Source organism: Prunus persica, chromosome G1 (genome assembly GCF_000346465.2).
Source record: "Prunus persica cultivar Lovell chromosome G1, Prunus_persica_NCBIv2, whole genome shotgun sequence".
In the NCBI taxonomy this organism is placed as follows: Eukaryota; Viridiplantae; Streptophyta; class Magnoliopsida; order Rosales; family Rosaceae; genus Prunus; species Prunus persica.
The window spans coordinates 43,670,562-43,688,352 of record NC_034009.1 but is presented as its reverse complement, the minus strand read 5'-3'; the positions used below and the strand labels follow the sequence as shown (position 1 = coordinate 43,688,352).

The window sequence follows — 17,791 nt, the reverse complement described above, 5'->3', positions numbered from 1 at the left end:
TGCAATATTCTCACAAGCATTTTGAGATAAATTTGTTTCCTATTCAAAGTTTATTTGAGCACGGACGCTACAATGCACTGTTGTATAATATTAACATCCACTTGGTCTAATTGTCATCTGAAAGTTGAAGAAAAGGCGCTGAGAATGCAATGTCAATTGGCTGACTCTACCATTCATCAGTTTGGGGTTTAATTCTATCTGATGATACATCAACATTATGATTTATGACTTACAAATGAAGGGCAGCATTTCAATAAAATGCAATCAGAACAGACCTAAATAAATTACATATATTAGAATACGCAGAAAGCTCTCAACCATATCTCCTAACAACTCTTGTACAGAAGATAAAAATAACTTATATAAACATCACGTCATCTATCATCATCTGACAGTAGCAATGTGCCTCCATTCACGAGATCATTGCAACCGGAAGGTCCTGGTTCTTGGCAGAGATTAAAGTTCCTAAATGTCTGTACTTTTATACGTTCGAAAACTTTGACCTGTATGTTGCACAAGGACATGAACTAAACCATCCACACTTCCTGGCATCAATTGGCTAACAAATCATCACCTTCTAATCAAAATTAGTAGGGATTTCTAAATCTGTATCCGAAGGATTAGTGAGCTCAACCAGAGGTTCCTGCGGATACCAAAACTTCGACGTAAGTTATTGTATATCAAAGAGGCCTCATTTATTAATGGGGATTAAAACACACATAAGGGTATGCTTTTAAATTTCATTGGACCATAGTTCTTTGCTTGATTATTAGCAGAGACTGGAATCTATCCATTATAATAACTAGTTACATAAAGAGCACTCTGCAAAATTATTTGGCCCATATACATATCATACCTGCTCATCATTGGCTGAGGAAACAATCCCCATCGGCAAACTGTTTGTAAGATCTTCAGCGGTTTCATGCAAATCCTACGGCATGTAACAACAAAAACTAAATACATATTTTACAGGTTGATCTGATTAAATATAAAAAAGAAGATTTATGCTGTGAATTTTTCTGACTAGTTATTTCAATATGCTACATGTGTATTGTGACCAAATATTAGAAAAGAACTGGCAGTGACCTTTAAAATCAACAAGATGATTATTATATTTATCACCCAACACCAAAAAGTATTCTGACCAGAAAATATACATACTAGTCGAATAAGGTAATAGTGAGTTCTACAGTACATTTGTCAAAATGTGGTCTGCAGTTAGCCACCCGTGTTCATCAACATAAGACCAGATGCTCTATTGACTTCTATTACTAATGAACTTTACTTATAAATGTTATAAAACGATGCTAGTTTGCACAACATACACATTTGGTAGTTAACTAGTACTGTGTTTGTATTTTGGATCATCTCACAATCTCAATCCTAGGTCCCCCAACTAATAAGTGTACTTTGGGTCTGATAAAAACAGTTAAAACTTGTCCAAGGAAAAACACTTAGATCAGCATGTTTGATGTTACATAACAAACAATATAAAAATAAGCATAGCAGAGCTAGCACCATAAATGCAAAACATACTTGTTCATCCAGGTTGACAGAAGCATCATTGGATCTTTCAATAACTGTTTTAGAAGAACCTTCAAGTGTTCCCTGTGCACACCATAACTATTAGGTATATAAAACGAACACAGAACTTCGCATAGGAGGTAATAGTAACAGGGGAGAAAAATTATACATGCTCATCCTGGTTTCCAGAAAATTCTCCTTCAACAAGTAAAGGCTTCACTTCGATTGGTGTTCCCTGTAAATATCATTTTTGTCATTATGTAGATCGATCATGCCAATGGTAGCAACAGGAAAACAGCAAAGCACAAATACTTGAGGACTAAAGTGTAAAAAGGCTAGATTTTTTTATAAAAAAATTCTCAGCTAACTTACAACATAAGGGAGAAGCATATAAATAATGATTAACCACTTAAAAATGGATTCAACTTCTATATTGAAGAAATATGCATATTCTCTATATCAAATGTTGCACATACAGGTTCTATATGGTCCATGGTAAGGTTCCTTCCTCCCTTGCTGAGATCTCTCAGTGTTCCCTGCACAATCAATAAACTGATGAAGGAAAATGAAAGGTTACTTGAGGAGACAGTAACAGGCATCTGTGACCAAAGCAATAAGGACGAGAGAGAGAGAGAGAGAGAGAGAGAGAGAGAGAGAGAGAGAGAGAGAAAGATTGACAAGTTGGCATATCAGAAAATTAATACTTTTACAGAGTAAAAAAAAAACAGAATAAACCAACCTTATTCGCCCACATAAGACCACATGCATTACATAAGGTTCTTGGGCCAGCAGGTCCACGGCGCATTGCAGGAGTATTATTTTCACTAACTCCACAATGTTGACATCGCCGTAAGCTGAAAATGCAGCAGAAACAGGTAAAAGCATTGAACACGACAACATCGTCAACAGGAAAACTTCAATAAGAACTACAAATCATCAACTGCGGAAATCAGTAGAACCAGAATTAGCTTGGAACTCACACAGTTTCTGGTCGAGAAGTGCCATCTTGAAGGCCACTTTGTGCCGAATCCCAACCAGAATCACCTGAATTTTGTTTTAATGATGCAAACTGTCCATTTTTACGAAGCATCCTATCATAATGATAACAATGACAAAAAGAATGACACATCATTAACACCATAGGACCATTGAAGATGCAAACAACAATATTGTAGATTTTTTAACATCTGCATCAATAATGAATCTCCCTATCTTCCCATTTTTCATGTTAATGCACACAAATTGAATCCATAGCTCACATAGAAACCAGCACAGAAGACCATTTATTAAGAAAGTATTTAAGCATTCGGAAAAAAAAAAAAAAAAAAAAAAAAACCAAAAAAATGGATGAGATAGACGATAGTTGATTTCTTCCTTAAAATTTTCAATATGAAGAATGCACTAACTTTTTAGAGACATTATAAATAAAGAAAAATAAACAATACAAAACACACATAATGCACAGTTTCATCAAATAAAAAAGACGGCTCTCATCCACATTTGAAGAGACATTATTTATCCAAGACAACACAGCTGAAAATTCTGAGAGATCTCTAGCACTCAAATTCCTAAAAAAAAATATAGATCCCATAAGGTGCCTCAAGAATTGAATGGCTCTCATCCAGAGTCTAATATCCCTGCTATTAGACTGGACTTTTTACTTACTCCTAAGGATTGAGCACCACCAAAAGTTTTTCTCTAGTGCGAATCACAACTTACACCTCAACCAGCCACCTCCCAGGTAGTCTGGGTGGAAATTGATTTAACATAAGCTTGTCAGTTGAATGGGTGAGAGTGATTTCATTGCAGATCTTTCAGCGATACTTTGAAGCTTTGGTGGGAGGAGAGTCCAGTTCAGGGTTAGGATTAGGAAAGTTCAATATTCTTTCAAAAACTGGAACAGAGAAACTTGGCAATATGCGGGCGATTAAGAGTGCCAAATTGAATGTCATAAGTTGTGACTAAATCCTCCTTTTCTAGAATTTTACATGCTTTTTCTAGAGGCATTGGATGCATGTTCCGAGTCTCTGACAACGTGGCAAGTAGAGATAAAGAAAAGACCAAACAGCTTTTGGTATCTAAAGCCTATTTCTAACTTCTGCCCTGCTCCAAATAAAATCTTACAACCAAAAATAGACGTATAAAAATTACAGATGTTGATTTCTGTTTTTTGTTTCGTAAATAAACTTCAAAACTACTACATGTGTAAACCAAAAGGTAAGTCTATACTCATTGGCTCAAACCCAATATTCATAATTACATAGGCAGGCTATTTTTTGGTAAATAGATAGCCATTCTGTTCTGGAACATATAAAAATTCTTTCAAATTACAGAGTTAACAGCTCAGAAACCATCTCGAAGTAGACAGAACATGAAGAGAAAATGTTATAAGGCAAAGATATACATATCAAACTTTCAAGTACCTAAAGTCAAGAGCAAACTGCATTCAGAATGTAATAACAGTTGGTGCAACTGAAACAAAATGTATAAGGTGCTATAATTTACTAGGTCTTACAAACATAAATTCTGACCTATAATTACACAATACTGATTCTCTTGTCAAATCCAAATCCCCCAATCCCCCTCCCATCCAGAGGAAAAACAAAAAAAAGGAATGAAGGAAGGGTCATAAATTTGTCTTACCTCTGTGCAACCTCTTTACGGACTGTGTACCTAATTTTCTTGTCAAAGCATCTCTCCTTCCGTTTTTCACGAAACCGAACCAGTGAAGCTATTCTTCGTGAAAGATTTGAACGTTTTGGGGTGTCAGCCACACCCTAGAGATTGTGGAAAGCAACACGTGAACATAAGCACAGAAGATGCATTGAAATTGGTCTCATTAATGTCAACATAAGCATTACCCGTGTATTCTGATCGTAAGACACTTCAACTGTAGGCACACCAGTTGGTACATCACGTCCTCCCAATAGCAATAGTACTGCTTGCACCTGTTATATAGAATCCAAAGTCTGAGCCTTCTTTTAAACTAAGCAAAATGCAAACCAGCAAAGACATGTTATAGTAAATTTAGTAAACAGATGTAAAGGCCAACTTTGAGAAAACAGAAACAGATAAAGATTGGCTTGGCTTCAACTAGTTAAAGGGATTATCATAATCCAATAGTTAGTTATAATGAAGCAAGTGACGGAAAGAAAGTTCATAAAAATCGAATGAAAATTTTAATTTGAAAAGATGTCTTATTGCAGACCTACAATTCAAACTATAATGTCCTGCCAATAATTATTGTCCCCATATTGCTTTACATATTTGAACATCATACAATATACTTTTACTCTTCTTCCAAAGGATGAGTTATATATTTAATCTCAAAAGAAAATATTAATAAGTGGGGGAACTGAACCATAATCAAATGAAATTTTATCATAAACAACAATACTTCAAGTCCCTTCATTTTCAATTTTTCGTTGGACAGCAAATAGTATGCAGTAAACGCCCATATTTCAGAACCCCATATCAACTCTTTGCAATTACAAGGACAAATACAAAACCCAGTGACTTAAAGCTCGCAAAAGATAATATAGTACAGAAGCACAGTACAGCCGCACAGGCATAAAATGAATATTTGGGAAGAAGAAAAAAAGGTTCTTATTACAATAAATATACTTGAAAAAAAAAAAAAAAGGAGAGAGAGGGAGACCTTCTCAGGTGTAACAGCAGGGAAGACATAGACCTCGCCTTCAAAAGACAGAGTGAGCTCACTAGTCCTGGACGCCATAACCACACCTCCTCCTCCTCCTCCTCCTACTCCACCACGCTCCGCAACGCTGACCGAATTCACATGAACCTCCTCCATGTCCTCCATACCATCATCACCACCATCTTCGTACTCAGCCTCATCGTCTTCGATCGGTATCGGACCTCTCCCGTGCTCCTCGAATGGTCGCGCTTGCAGTGGCTGCGGATTCACGGCCGCCATCAAATACTCACTCCACACCAAATCCCCAGCCTCACACCACCACCTTCTCCCAATTCAAACCCTAACCCCGTTCCACCGGACAACCAATCATCGTCTCCGTCACAACGAAACCAGTACAATTTCAATACCAAACCCTAACCCTAAAACCCTGCAACTATAAGCTCGTACTGGAATTTCTGAGCTCGAAGAAGAAGAAGCAGAAGCTTCGAAAATCAACGATAAAAAAAAATTGAAGGTTGCCCAAAAATAGCCAAGATTTTCAGAGAGCTTGGCGCTGTGTTTCCTTAGAGAGCCGCAAATGGGTAATAAAATGATTTCCCCAAAACAAATAAATCAAAAAGCGAAAATCATTTTCTTTTCAATTATAATGCAGGGGGATGATTCAGTGCTACGTGGGAGCAAGCTATGAGGTTTCGCGGGGTTTTGTGGACGGTTGCGATTGATGGGATGTTGATGGGGTGCGGGGCCCACGTCTCACATGCGTGTTGTTTCTGGTGGGTGTGGGTGAGGGTGATGAGTGATGTAACCGTGGGTGGGGCCCATTTGCACTGGATGGGTTATGGGTAATGTAATCCAACGGCTGGTGGTTGTGATTGCAGGCGTGGGTTGAGAGATTATTGTTTGTGGTGATTGGGTTTGGAAAGTGGTCTGGAATTTTGGTGAAATTACTAAATTGGGACTGTTTTTTTTTTGTCTATTTATGGAATGGACCAGAGAGTCATAAGATAGAGGACTATATGGGGATTTTGGGTCCAGGTTGGCATTATAAGTGCCGTCATGGCTATTTGATCTAAAATTGGATAATGTTGTACTTGCAATTATGATTGTACACAAACTTTTGGGAAATTTTGGGAAACTTTTGGATTTTCTTATCTTTTTTTCTTTTGGGAACGCCAACCCCTTTTCTTTTACCCTTGAACAAAGCAAAAGATTTTCTCCCTTTTTATTTATTTATTATGTGAATTTTTTATTTTTTTATTTTTTTATTTAAGGGAGGGATATTCGAATTGGGACATTTTTCAATATTGTGGAATAGAAATACCATTAAATTAACAGTTAATTGGTTCTATGATCAGTGACTCATTCATTATTCAAAAGTCAAGTAGGCGAAGCTTACATTAAAAACTCGACGGTACAAGTGAATTTTATTCATATACATAAAAAGATACACCTAGCTAGATATTGGTGATATAATAAGCCTTATCCTTAAATATGCATCTCTATACACATTGGCAAAATAAAGTTTTCATGTATGTGGGGGTCTCTCACAAAATATAAACAATAAAAATTCAAATTCTCACAAGACATACAAAAACATAAAGTTAAAAAAAAAATCATATTATCTATTCATTACAATCATAATTATACTCGACGAGTTTTCATATTTTGAAATCATAAAACAAAATTAAAATTCACTAACACAAGTTCACAATTGCAATAAAGGGACATACAATTACATACTAAGCAAGAAAATTTATAAGGAATAGACAAATATATACTTAGAATTGAATAGCAAATTAGCAAATATCTTTAAAAGCCCAATAAAATCAATAGAAAGAAGAAATCAAAATTTCACAAACTAAAAAAAATATAGGTAGAGAGAAAACAAGAGAAAGATTAACAAACTGTAATTTATGTCAAAAGGTGATACATAATAATAATAGGTATAAACCTTGGGGGTTATGTTCTTCTTCTCTTTATTTTTTTCTTCCCCACTTGTTTAGTCTAGGAGCCACATGATTGTACTTTTGAAGTGGGGTGTAAATCATATATCTTAATAATAGAGTAGGCGGCACTGCACTGTACTTCTGAAGTGGGTCCCACATGATTTTATATGGGTAATTATTTATTTGGGAAAAATTGGAGTAGGCGGCAGCCTACTCTGCCCTTGGCGTATGACTGCCACTGTCTATGATGTCACAGTGTGTTGTATGATAATCGAAATCGTTCATTTATGAGGTCATCCTTTAAAGACTATTCATGCAAAATAAAAATAGAAAATTTAAAATCGTTTATCTATTTTAATTAATAGTGTGATAATTTACTATTTAATCAAAACAATGAGATTGTATGTTTATTTGGAAATTGTTAGAAGACTAAACGACTTTGGATTTAAGTGCTCTTCTTTTTTCTTTTTTTTCTTGGTTGCAAATATGATCTTTAAGACGAACAAGAAGAGGAGGGGGAGGGTGTAGAAGGTAGTTCTGTTCATCAAACTACATTATAGGATGAGAAGCAGATTTGAGAAGGCAAAAAATAGAAATGCACAAATAGGAAGGTAGCTAACATTTCCTTCTTCTTTTTTATGGCGTTTTTCACACTTCCATTTATTCATTTGCACTCATCCCATAGTTATGCTTTCATTCTGCTTAGATTCATTCAACTATCGAAGCATAGAAATAAAATGAGATCCATGCTCTCCACAGTATGGGCTTAATTTTATGATTTGTACGACCCATGCTTTTGTGTCGTGTTTAACACAACCCGTCAATAATCGTGCTTGAACAGTATTGTGCTCCATTTAAACGAATTGGACTTATACAGTGTTGGGCAGGCTAGCCCCATTTGACACCTTTACTTCACACCTCCACAAAATGCTCTCACCACTTAAACTCATTCTTTAGACAAAATACATGCATTTTCAAGAAACCACTCATTCCCCTGTCAAAACAAAATACCCAACTTCCTTAAAATCAACACTTGAGTCAAACATTCAAACCATCCTCAATGAGCTGTTGTTATCATCCCACCTCACCCTCACCCTCTCCCTTGACCATTGTTTTACTTTATATATTTTTTATATAATGATTTTGATGAGGAGGAAGATAGTTCTTGCCCTCTAACATTCAAACCCATTATGTTTGTATTTGGTATGGAAATTTTTTAAGATCCGAACGAACATCTTTGTTGTAATTTACTTTTGAAAAAAAAAAATTCAAACCCATTATACTTTTTAAAATGCCATATATGTCCACTATTGTAGAAGAACCAGTTTATTAAGTCAACATGGGACTCAAACCTCAGCCAAATCAATCAAACAAATAAGGTAGGCACCCAAGTCAGGTCAAGTCAACAAATGATTATAATAGAGAGAGACAAGCATTCCCAAGAATCAAGATTGATTGTCGGGTCAAGCTCAGTCAGGTCGGCACTCAAAAAAAGGCCTAGTGGTGTCATAGAGTAAGAGTTGCAGTACCATTTTTCCCTTTTTCCTATTACTTTTCTCCACAAAGAAAGTAAGAGATCATTATAAATCATTGACGCTAGATCTATTTGTAGTTTAAGTAGAAAACAACATTTACTCGTGTATTTGAAACCTGAATTCGATTTTCCCTAGTTCAATATTTTGCTCCTGTCAGAAAAATAAGAAAACAATAAACTTAGATGCCACATTTTGCCGATTGCCTTTTCAATAACTAACAATTACTTAGATTTTAATATCTCTCTTGTAAAGGGCTTGTAGCTAAAGCGGTTAAGAGCATTCAACTCTGCACTTAAGCTCCTAGGTTTGATTTCCCCCTCTCAATATTGCTTGTATAAAAATAGTAAAAAGAAATGTCTCTCCTAAGACTAACTGGTCAAGTAAGATGGGCTGGAAATTGGATGCGTTGCAACAAACTTTAAAAATTTATTTCCAACGAAAATTATGTTATCTGCAGTTCAACCACAGTTGATTCTTTAAGCCGATGCAGTTTAAAATTCAACCTTGTGATATACGTAGAGCTTAATGCAAGTTTCAATACGAAACATACCACACTCAATAAATCGTTGGGATGAAAATCCGAAAATTCAACAAGAACATATTATCTATTTGCATATTCTACAAATTACTCAGCTTGAATATTAGATCTCTATCCAACATCGTATATCAAAGGGCTGAAACAATTTTTTAACAAAAGGGCCAATAATTCCAGATAAAAAAAGGCCAATAATCAAGAGCATGACTCTTTTTCAATCATTTTTCTGGCATAGAAATAGCAATATTTAGCTCAATTACCTGATTTAATACAATTGTTCAACTCTCAAGCGTATTGCCTTTGAGACAGTCATGTAGGCTATCAAAATGAAAAAGATAATGCATAATTTGAAAGATCATATGGTAAAATGTTTAAGATTTTTTTATATCCTCTCGAGCTAGTGTCAAGCACAGTGGCACCAAAACTAAACCCCAAAAAAAGCAACCAAAAAAAAAAGAAGAAAGGAATAAATAGCAGGCTTCTTGTATTGATCAAGGTACTATTATAGCTGTACATTAAGATTAGACAATCAAAACGAAAATTACGAGAGAACCTACTTGAATGATGCCACTGCCAGGGACAAGTTTGGCCTTTTAATGAAACAACCTACTGTTCAGCAACTAAAGCTGAGCTATCACCATTAGAGAAGGGAACAAGACTGTTGTGTGCATCGATGGCAGTTACGCTGTTCAAATCTTTAGTATCAGCTTCACCCTGTTTAGAATACATAAAAAGAAGGGCACAAAATTTACATGGTGGTGAAAATGAAAATACCATTTTGAACATAACAATACCAACCCAATGAATAGATGTAGTCAGATATGTGAACACACCTGCTCAGCTGGAGTCACAGAATGATCTTGGGTTCTCTTGGAAAGCTCCCTTAAAGTCCCCTGCAAAATTTTGATGTCAATTGTGAGAAATATGATATCTCCACTACAGATATACAACAATGCCTGTAGAGTATTCAACTGAAAACGGAGTCTAGTGAATTCAAAGTGGAGCAAACTTTCAAATCTTAAACTTGGGAGATAAAACGTAAAGTAAAGTTGCTTCTCAAAAAACAAAAACAAAAAGTAATGTTGAATTTATACCTCTGAGACTTTACAGTGGTGTATATATATATTTTTTTATGTCACCTATCCCAAAAACAGACATTTTTAAAATTTAAACCATATTCAGAAATTTTAAGAACAAAATTAAGACATTTCCATGCAAAACTCCTTTTTAACAGACAACAGCATGACACCCATGGTCTACAGCCTTAGATGAAGAATATAATGGAGTCTTTTTTCAGAAATTCAAACCTTCAGACCTCTAAACAATGCAGCAATTCATGAGAGCACAAACGAAATCAAAGATTAAACATGATATTAATTTTGTTCGAGTAGATGGGTGGCGGGAGGAGGGTAAAAGATCCATAAAGGAGGATTGACATACAAAATATCTTTACAATCAAAGAAAAGAAGTGATCAATTCATCGTTAAAGATACTGACCCTGTTTGCCCAAAAAAGCCCACAAGCATTGCAAAGAGACCTTGGACCAGATGGCCCACGCCGCATCATTGGTGTGGACTTTGAGCTTATTCCACAATGCTTGCAGCTGGACAGGCAGAACATACAAATCACAAAAGATGCAAGGATAGTTATTAGTTATTCACAGGTAAAGCGCAAAAGGTAAAAGTATGATAAGATAAAATATGATACGGCTTCAAAAAGAGGAAATGAATATAAAGGAGTACAAAGAAAAATAAAATAAAATCTCATCTATCAAAATATTAATATATTTATTTCTTAGGAGCACAAAACTCTATAATATTCATAAACTCACGAGGTTTCTGCATGGCTATCATCCTGCCCTGACTCCTGGCCATTACCCCAGCTATAATCCCCATCTGACTTTTTTGAAGAAGAAAATTGCCCCTTGTTACGCTGCATCCTGATGTAGATAGAAATACATAAATCAAGAATGGAAAGTGAAAACAAACCAAAGTGGTAGAGCTAGAACAATGATAAGCAACAAAAGAACAAAACAATAGAAGGCAGTAAGCTCATTATATCATGCTTTCTTCCTTGGAGCCATTGAGTACATAAACATATCAAAGACGCATGAAGACTCCAATACAGGTGATGTAGTTTTACTGTATATTTTTATAAATTAGACAACCTGTAATCTGAGAACTGAATGTGTTACACACAAGTCATGCTAAACTAAGTCTTAACGCCAAATGCTTTGGCTTGGCTTCATGACATCACTTTGAGATTTAAACAAAGCATGGACACCAAAAGGACATCTATGTTCAGGTGACTAGGAGTTTCTTTGAACATGACCTTTACATACCAGCACTAGCCTAGAAAAACATGACTAAATAATAAACTCCCGTCAGCATTTCGCCTCTTTCCAGAGAAATTATTAACATAACTATAACCTACTAAGTTTTCATGCATTACGTTTGATTAAAATCCCCAAACAAGTGTTTTGCAAATATAAATGTTAAATTTTCAGATGCCAAATTAAACTTGTAACATAAAATCATACAATGTACTAAATCCAAAAAACTAGCCATGCCAAATATTGCAAGGCCATTAGTCAGTTATTAAAACACTTTGAAACGAAATGATTGGTTTCCCCAACTTGAGGTACTAGGAACTGAAAAAGAATTTCTATTTTCCCAACCCTGGGGTTGTGCAGGCACATGCAACTTCTCTTGTTTACTCCAATAAGCTCATATATTATACCAAATAAATTCAAGCAGAAGCATATTACATAGATTACACCACCGAGTGCAATTTCTTCTTTTAAAAAGAAACAAACCTGAGTGCAACTTCTTGGCGGACACTATATCTGACTTTTTTATCAAAGCATCGCTCTTTTCTCTTTTGACGAAACCTACTTAATGATGCTGCTCTGTGAGGCTGACTACATCGTATGGGAAAATCTTCTGTACCCTACAAATTATGAAAAGACAAGAAAAACATAATCAATAATAAATTTAAATATGCTGTTAAAGTTTTTCGGTCTAAGGAGATACCCTCTGATTCTGAGATGCCAACTCCGCACCTTGAGGGCCGGAAGATAATTCGCTGCCCCCCAACAGTAATAGCACTGCTTGAACCTTCAAACCCCAATGCACAAAGATTTAGTAACCAAAGTATATTCAAATGTATCAAAGCCAAACCCCAGTCCTGATTTGGTTGCCAAGAGACTTTACAAGACGCAAGGAATTTAATTACAACCAGTGAAGCAAAAGTTCCATAAATACTCAAAACATTTCAAAATTAAAAAACTTCATTGCCATCAGCCACCCACATTTGCACAGAAACCGAACAGAAACAATATCACAAGCTCTAAAAAACCATAAATCACAACAAACAAACAAAATCACCAATCAAGTTCGAACCTTCTCAGGCGTAACAGCGTCAAAAACAAAGACCTGGCCACGAAACGAGAGCGTGAGCTGACTGGAGCCGTCGTACGGCTGAGCACGCATTTCGGAGCTACCGACGTCGTAGACGGGGTCGGAGCTTACATCCTCGACGACGGCGACGACGCCGCCGCCGTCCTCGAGCGTATGGGGTTCGTAGTGAATGTGGGCGTTGTCAATGGAGTCGACGCCGGGGCCGGCGGCATCGTCGTCGCCACCGGCGGGAATCGGGTTGGACATGGTCATGGGCTCGGAGTGTCCGTACATTGGAAGAGGTTCACGAATCGGATCGATGGTCTCTGAAGCATTACAGAGAGGAGCCAATCACTGAGTGAAACCGAAACCCTAACCCTAAACCCAAAATCAAATCGAAGGCTGTTCAGAAAAGAATTGGGGTTTTGGAAAACCAAAAAAGAAAAGTAGAAGGTGAGTCAGGTGTGAGTTTTGTTGTATTTGTTCTCTTTTGCTTTGTAAATTTATGATTTTATTAATTAATTATTTTATTTTTATTTTGACACAGAGAGAGAGAGAGAGAGAGAGAGAGAGAGAGAGCAGACACCAGAGTGAAGGACAGCTCATGGCACAACGAGTATGGCCCGTAAGTATGGGCACAACGACAAGTGACCCTGTTTCGTATCAATAATTACGAGAAACGCCATTGTTTTCAACTACAACAAACTATATTAGGAGAGGGGATTCTAACATGGTACTTTTTTTTGGTGTCAAATCTAACATGGTAGATGGTACTTGAGAAGCGTTGAATAATTGCTTTTGATCAATTGCTTTGCATCATCACAAAACCCTTTTTTTTTTTTTGGGTGTTGAAGTTAGGAAACGAAAGCAAGAATTTCTTACACATACTATCAAGGTGTCGTAGAGTTCGAATTTGAGATCACTTACATCATCACGATACTTCAAATACAAAAATAAATACTTTTGATCCCTTAAACAGAGAACCTTCCATCATTTAAAAAAAAAAAATGTATTGGCCTTTGGTGTGGTTAGATAACTACCGGAATCTCAAAATAATAACAATAATAATTCACGGTTTCTAATATTTTCCAGTTTTTTTTTTTTTTTTTTTTTCAGTTTAGACAGAACAGAATATGTGATTTTTTTTGGGTCATTGACAACCTAGTAAGGCCCTAGACAGTTTTTTTTAGGTTGGGGTTAACGATACATTTCATAAAGCCCAAAGGGCCTTAAAGGCGGAAAGGGGAAAACAGGATTACATAGAAAGCAACAAAGCCTAGCAGAAACAGGTTCTTTCTTATTAGAGGACGACTAAGTTTGTTTTTTTTTTTTTTTGGGTGGAAGAGGACGACTAAGAGTTCACCCATTGCTATGCTTTTTTTTTTTTTCCTTTGGTTACTAACTTGTCTTAGACAGGTGGATGGTGTGTTTACCATCAGGAATTGGAATTCTTGTTAGGAATTGAATTCTACATATGGAGTATTTCTATATTTACTTCACATCAAGGAATTAAAAAGTACGTGAGACCCACACAAAATTAGGATTTGAATTTCTAATTTTTGAGGAATTCAATTTTTGGGTGGGAGGTGGATTATGAATTCAATTTTTTTATCCATTATATACTCGCACAGTAATAAAAATTTCAAATTTTCCAAGTACGTTTTAATAATTACTTCAACTTCTACTCCAATTTCATATGATTTAGTAAACAACCTCAATAGGAATTCAAAATCTAATTCTCTTCAATTCAACTTATTTTCAATTCAATTCCTCTTAATTCAATTATGGGTTAGTAAGCATGCGAAAGTTGTTCTAAAACAAAAAAAACAAAACAAAAACACATTGAAAGTAAACGTCAACTCCTTTACAAAAATACTAGATAAATCAACAAACAAAAAGTAGTTCAGTCACCATTTTTGACAAGTTAGAGTTGAATAGTGGGTTTTACTGGCTGGTGAGTGTTCATATATTATACGTGGAGAGTGAATTTTCAGGGATTGATTTTTAAAATTGGTTTCTCTATTCATCCCTCTCTTTTTTCTTTTCTTTTATGTTGTTTTCAGTCGCTGAATCTCTTACGAGTAAACTACAAAACTATTTGTACATTTCTAAAGCCACAAGTAGGAGTAGCCTGTCAACATGTTTGCTCTTACAATTCAACCCTGCCGTCTATTTATTTAACAATAAATTCATAGTCTCATGAAAATAAAATGTTATTTCAAATTTTGCACCGTCATAAAATAAATACAACTCCAAGAGCTTCTTCTACCTCCCTCCCTGTAAGTTTCCATGGAGAAGGAGAAGAAGAATGGAGTTCTTCATGTGGTGGTGTTTCCATGGCTGGCCATGGGCCACCTCATACCCTTCTTCCATCTATCCAAGCTCATAGCTCAAAAGGGTCACTCTGTTTCTTTCATCTCCACCCCAAGGAACATTCTCAGACTTCCCAAAATACCCTCACACCTCTCTTCTCTCATCAACCTCGTTTCCCTCCCTTTGCCCCGCTTGGACAACCTCCCAAACGACGCCGAATCGTCCACGGACGTGCCGTACAACAAGCAGCAATTGCTGAAAAGGGCCTTCGATTTGCTGGAATTGCCGTTGACCGATTTCCTGGGGTCCTCGGAGTCAAAGCCTGATTGGGTTATTTACGATTATGCCTCTCACTGGCTTCCCCCAGTTGCGGCCAGGTTCGACATCTCACGCGCCTTCTTCAGCTGCTTCAGCGCCGCGTGTTTGGCGTACATTGGTCCGCCCGCGCCGTTGATCAACGGCCAGGATTTCAGGACCAATGCTGAGGATTTCACCTTGGTTCCCGAGTGGGTCCCATTCGAGTCTGACATGGCGTACCGGCTTCACGAGATTGCTAAGTATTTACAACGTTCAAGTGAGAACGAGTCCGTTACACCCGATACGGTGCGTTTCGGGTTTGCGATTAATGAGAGTGAAGTTGTGTTTATTAGAAGCTCGGATGAGTTTGAGCCCGAGTGGTTCAATTTGCTTAGAGAGCTGTATGGGAAGGGAAAACCAGTTGTTCCTATTGGGTTTTTACCCCCACTAATAAATGAGCAAGTGGATGAATTTGATACAAATTGGGTTGGTATCAACGAGTGGCTTGACAAGCAACGAGTCAACTCAGTGATCTACATTGCAGTCGGGACCGAGGCAACATTGAGTCGAGAAGAACTCACTGAGTTGGCTCTCGGGTTGGAGCTATCTGGAGTACCGTTCTTTTGGGTGTTGAGAAACCCACCTGAGTCAACTCAGTCCGTGTTTGAGATGTTACCACATGGGTTTGTGGAACGAGTCGAGGGTCGTGGAGTGGTACATTTGGGGTGGGCTCCACAAGTGCGGATACTGAGTCATGACTCGGTGGGTGGATTCTTGACTCACTGTGGTTGGAACTCGATGATTGAAGGGCTCGGGTTCGGGCGGGTTTTGATCCTATTCCCCATGGTGAATGATCAAGGGCTTAATGCTAGATTAGGGAATAATAAGGGACTTGGGGTGGAGATACCTAGAATTGCACAAGACGGGTCATTTACGCGTGACTCGGTGGCCAAGCTCGTAAGGTTGGCAATGGTGGAGGACTCGGGTGAGTCACTAAGAATTAGGGCTAAGGAAATGAAGGGGTTGTTTGGAGACAGAAATAGGAACAATCAAATAGCGGATGAATTCATATGCTTTCTTGAGGAGAATAGCCCACCAAGGTTGACCATTTAGTTACCATGGCAGTACCCTAATTGCCTCTAATAATATCTTTGTATGGTTGATATCTTGTTTGTTTATTTCTGGAGAAATTATTGTATGGTATTGAAATACAGTCATGCATTTGTCGAAATCAAACCCATAAAGTGAGTTAAGACGGGAATTATCCAAGGACAGATGAGATAACATGATGAATGCTAAATATTTTCAAATCAACAAGATTTCATCGAGAAACAGAGCGTAACCGCACTCAAAGCAGTTGATTCTGTTAACTTCACTGCACGCTCAACATGATCAACATAGCTATGACGATATATAGCAGCCACCGGGAAAAAGTTACACTAGTGTCAAATTATACAAAATCCAGCTTTGCAATCATGAATGGAGGTAGAAAGAACAAAGCACTTTGTGGAAGCTCTATTTGCAAAAAGTTTCAAGTTCGTAAGCAGACTAGGATTAGAATATCATTGAAATTTGAGAACACAGAATATATTGAATATAATTGCGGACAAATAGAAGATATTCAAGGGCAAAACAACAAAAGAATGGGGAAACCCTATCGGCCGAAAAAGTAATGTTACTGTCTCTTCAGAGAATTTATGCTACAGAGTAAAGGAAAAGAAAAAAAAAAGTGGTGTCATTGCTTTAGAAAAAAAAAAAAAGGCACTGCAGCCCATCTATACAAGGTTTGAAGAATTAACACTTGCTACTTAGAAAAAGGAAAAACCAGAGTTAGCCTGCCACTGTGGTTAATACACAATCTTTTAAATCTAACCTACCAAGAACATAATGTACATGTATGTTGATCCTCAAGATGGAGATGAGGAGCAATTGATTTGTATGAAGGCAGTACTTTACCACTTTGAAATGTTACAGAAAACTTCACCTCACAAAGTTCTCGAGCTCTCCATGTGTTACATTAATATGCTTGAACATCCTTCAAAACTGTTCAAGTGGTGCCAGTTGAACTGCATGTATCCCTTTACTTTGTCTTCACATACCAAAGTGTCAAGGAGACGAAACCGAAATGGAAAGGAGTCTGAACCCCTGGCATGTAATGGACATGCTCATCATTCTGAAATCTTTTGTAGACTCCTGTATTGAAGCTTGATAATCAAAATCTAAAGGCAATCCAAGCAAATACTGCAATAATTTCAATTGTCATTATGAATACTTCAACCACATTTGTTTTAATCTAAAAATAAAGCCGGGGAGACACTGATAAACCATTGAGTTCAATTTCACACACACGTGAAGGAGAGTACAAGAATATAAAATACTTGTTCGGCCCACAGGTTAGCAAACGATGAATCAACAGAATTTTCAACATGTTATTAGAACTTCCAACCAGCCATGAAGAAATGGAAAATTGTTACCATGCCAAGGCATAATTCGTCATTTTGGTTTATATCCAGATAAATTTAATGTGCTCTTACTGGAAAAAAAATAAGAATGTGTTAAAAGTAAATTGAACAGTAAATGTAAGT

At 36.9% G+C, this 17,791-nt stretch overlaps 4 protein-coding genes across 8 annotated transcripts in view; 1 reads left to right on the top strand and 3 right to left on the bottom strand.

Moving 5' to 3' along the window:
* Positions 143 to 5,850, bottom strand: LOC18789418 (GATA transcription factor 24). The gene is made up of 10 exons (XM_007227408.2): positions 5,183 to 5,850; positions 4,386 to 4,472; positions 4,168 to 4,301; positions 2,505 to 2,615; positions 2,264 to 2,378; positions 2,001 to 2,060; positions 1,694 to 1,759; positions 1,537 to 1,608; positions 857 to 931; positions 143 to 643 (listed from the first exon to the last, which is right to left on the bottom strand). The coding sequence occupies exons 1-10, from the start codon at positions 5,459 to 5,461 to the stop codon at positions 578 to 580; spliced, it is 1,065 nt and encodes a 354-aa protein (XP_007227470.2). The 5' UTR covers positions 5,462 to 5,850; the 3' UTR covers positions 143 to 577.
* Positions 9,559 to 12,947, bottom strand: LOC18793811 (GATA transcription factor 25; the record flags this gene model as incomplete). The annotated part of the gene is made up of 7 exons (XM_007223148.2): positions 9,559 to 9,912; positions 10,032 to 10,091; positions 10,696 to 10,801; positions 11,030 to 11,137; positions 12,014 to 12,147; positions 12,231 to 12,314; positions 12,600 to 12,947. Coding segments are annotated over 7 exons (948 nt in total), but the record flags the coding sequence as incomplete, so codon positions are not given.
* Positions 13,475 to 16,966, top strand: LOC18789654 (UDP-glycosyltransferase 91C1). The gene has a single exon (XM_007222771.2). The coding sequence runs from the start codon at positions 14,886 to 14,888 to the stop codon at positions 16,317 to 16,319; it is 1,434 nt and encodes a 477-aa protein (XP_007222833.1). The 5' UTR covers positions 13,475 to 14,885; the 3' UTR covers positions 16,320 to 16,966.
* The window catches only part of LOC18789304 (BEACH domain-containing protein B), a 36,805-nt gene continuing 35,877 nt past the window's right edge, over positions 16,864 to 17,791 (bottom strand). For 3 of the 5 annotated variants that reach the window (XM_020554536.1, XM_020554537.1, XM_020554540.1), the window contains one exon: positions 16,864 to 17,399. The gene's annotated coding sequence lies outside the window, so the exon portion shown is untranslated. Of the gene's footprint in view, positions 17,448 to 17,627; positions 17,740 to 17,791 lie in introns of those variants that run through there. The other 2 variants (XM_020554538.1, XM_020554539.1) reach the window with 2 other exon arrangements.

Bases quoted from the DNA above. Each gene is read 5' to 3' on its own strand.
- LOC18789418 (XM_007227408.2), bottom strand. From the start codon at position 5,461: ATGGCGGCCGTGAATCCGCAGCCACTGCAAGCGCGACCATTCGAGGAG. The intron at 932-1,536 runs GTATGTTTTGCA...TACATGCCGTAG, and splicing joins CTGTCAACCTGGATGAACAA to GATTTGCATGAAACCGCTGA. The intron at 644-856 runs GTATGATATGTA...TGGTATCCGCAG, and splicing joins CCTCAGCCAATGATGAGCAG to GAACCTCTGGTTGAGCTCAC.
- LOC18789654 (XM_007222771.2), top strand. From the start codon at position 14,886: ATGGAGAAGGAGAAGAAGAATGGAGTTCTTCATGTGGTGGTGTTTCCA.